The 1,791-nt window shown below is 41.9% G+C and overlaps 1 protein-coding gene across 1 annotated transcript; it reads left to right on the top strand.

Annotated features, from left to right (window-relative positions):
- Positions 1-48: 48 nt before the first annotated feature.
- On the top strand, positions 49-1,777 carry CSUI_010701 (uncharacterized protein). Its single transcript, XM_068070803.1, has one exon. The coding sequence runs from the start codon at positions 847-849 to the stop codon at positions 1,012-1,014; it is 168 nt and encodes a 55-aa protein (XP_067917222.1). The 5' UTR covers positions 49-846; the 3' UTR covers positions 1,015-1,777.
- The last annotated feature ends 14 nt before the right edge of the window (positions 1,778-1,791 follow it).

The raw sequence follows: 1,791 nt of genomic DNA, 5'->3' as shown, positions 1-1,791 counted from the left end.
CTCTCTCTCTCTCTCTTTCATTTCGCTCTTCCGCCTGTCTGTCTGTCTGTTCATAAATGCAAAATTAAGCTCTCTCTCGTCTATCTTTTTTCCTTTTTCGTCACCGTTAGCTTTCTCTTGTTCTTCGACTCGATTCTCACCCCCTTCTCCGAATGAGTGTATGATGGATGAGCACGTATTATCTTCTTTCTCGTTCATCATCCTTCTCAGCGGATAGCTAGATAGAGAGAGAGAGATACGTACATCCTTTTTCCAGTCTCTTTCTCTTTCTTTTTCTCTCTTGTCCTTTGTCTCTCTTTCTTTCCTCCTTCTTCTCTAGTCATCTCCTCTCTTTCTTTCCCTTCTTGTCCAACTGGGGTGATGTTTCGAGAGAGAGAAAGAGAGAGAGAAGCGAGAGAAAGAGATAAGAAAGAGATAGGAAAGAAAGAAGAATCGCATCGCCTTTCTTCTTTTCCTTTCTCCCATAAGAGAAAAGCGAATCGATACAAGGGAATCTCATCTTTCTTTGTTCTTCTGTCCTTTTTGAGAAGAAGCCTAGTAAGCGCAGAGGAGCTAGCTCTTGTCTCCTCTTGGTGAACGGGCCATTTGTCCTTTCTTTGCTTCTTTCGGACCAAACGTTCATTCCTTCAGTCAAATCAGATAGAGGGACATAGATAGAAGGGACATCTTCTTTCTCCTCACATTTCTTCTCCGCCTTATTTTCTCTTGTCTCCAAAGCTCTCTCTCGTTCATCGTCGGTCTCTTCTTATTCTCAACAGGCTTGTCTTCCTGTCTCTTCTTCACCTTTCTCTCTTTCTCCCTCGATGTATAGTCTTCTTTCTTTTTTTCTCTCCTTCACCTGAGTTGATGTTCGTATGCATGTCGTCTAGGACCATCTTTCTCTCTTGTTCTTCTTCTTTCCTCTTGTCTGTAGATTTCTTTCGTCTCTTTCTTCTTTCAGTTCAGAGATCCTCTTCCTCGTCATTTTCTTCTGTCCCCTCCTGCTTTCTCGCAAAGAAACAGAATCTTTCTTAGTTGTACTATCCCTCTTCTTATTTCTCCTTGTCCTCCCCCCTCCCCCCCCTCTTCTTCACGCGTTCCTGGAGATTCTTCGAGTCAGCAGATAGAATGAAAGAGAGGAGAAGAAGAAGAGAGAAGGGAGAAAACAAGAAAGGAGTGTATTTTTGTGAGACAGGTGTCAGACTTCTTTTCTTTTGATGCCGTCAAGAATGTCCTTCTTTCTTGTCTTCGTTTCTTAGAGTTGCATATAAGCATATCAGTCTCCCCTCTATAGTACGGTGTATAGTCGTCTATCTCTCGTTCGAGAAATTTACTCTCCAAGCTGTCTCCTCTCTCTTCTTCCTTTCTTTCTTTCTTTTCTTCTTCCTTTCGCCCTCCTTTTCTTTCTTTCTTTCTGGAGTGTTTTGTACATCCCATCTTCTCTTTCTCCTCTCTCTTCACAGTTGTCGCTTTCTTGTCTTTTTCCGCTTCATCGAAGAACTCAACATTTCTCTTCTTTATTTGGGCTTCTTTCTTTCTTTCATCCATTCATTTCTCCTCTCATCCAGATCAAGTGTTTCTTTCCTTCACCCCGTCTTTCTCTCTCGTTCTCTCCAACGCTTTCCTTCTTCCTTCCTCTCTAGAGATCTTTCTCCTTTCTTTCTTTCTTTGTCTTCTCTTTTCTTGTCTGTCGTCACTTGACCTCTTGCTTCTTCATAGGAACAGGAGCTCTCGATTTTCTAGCTCTTCTCTCTCTCTTTCTTTCTTTCTTTCTCTCTTTCTTTTTTTCTTTCGTTGTGTAGTTGGTAACTG

The sequence above is a fragment of the Cystoisospora suis genome, assembly GCF_002600585.1.
Source record: "Cystoisospora suis strain Wien I chromosome Unknown contig_8040, whole genome shotgun sequence".
Lineage (NCBI taxonomy): Eukaryota > Apicomplexa > Conoidasida > Eucoccidiorida > Sarcocystidae > Cystoisospora > Cystoisospora suis.
Note: the sequence above shows the minus strand (reverse complement) of the source record. Positions and strands in the feature narration are given on the sequence as shown.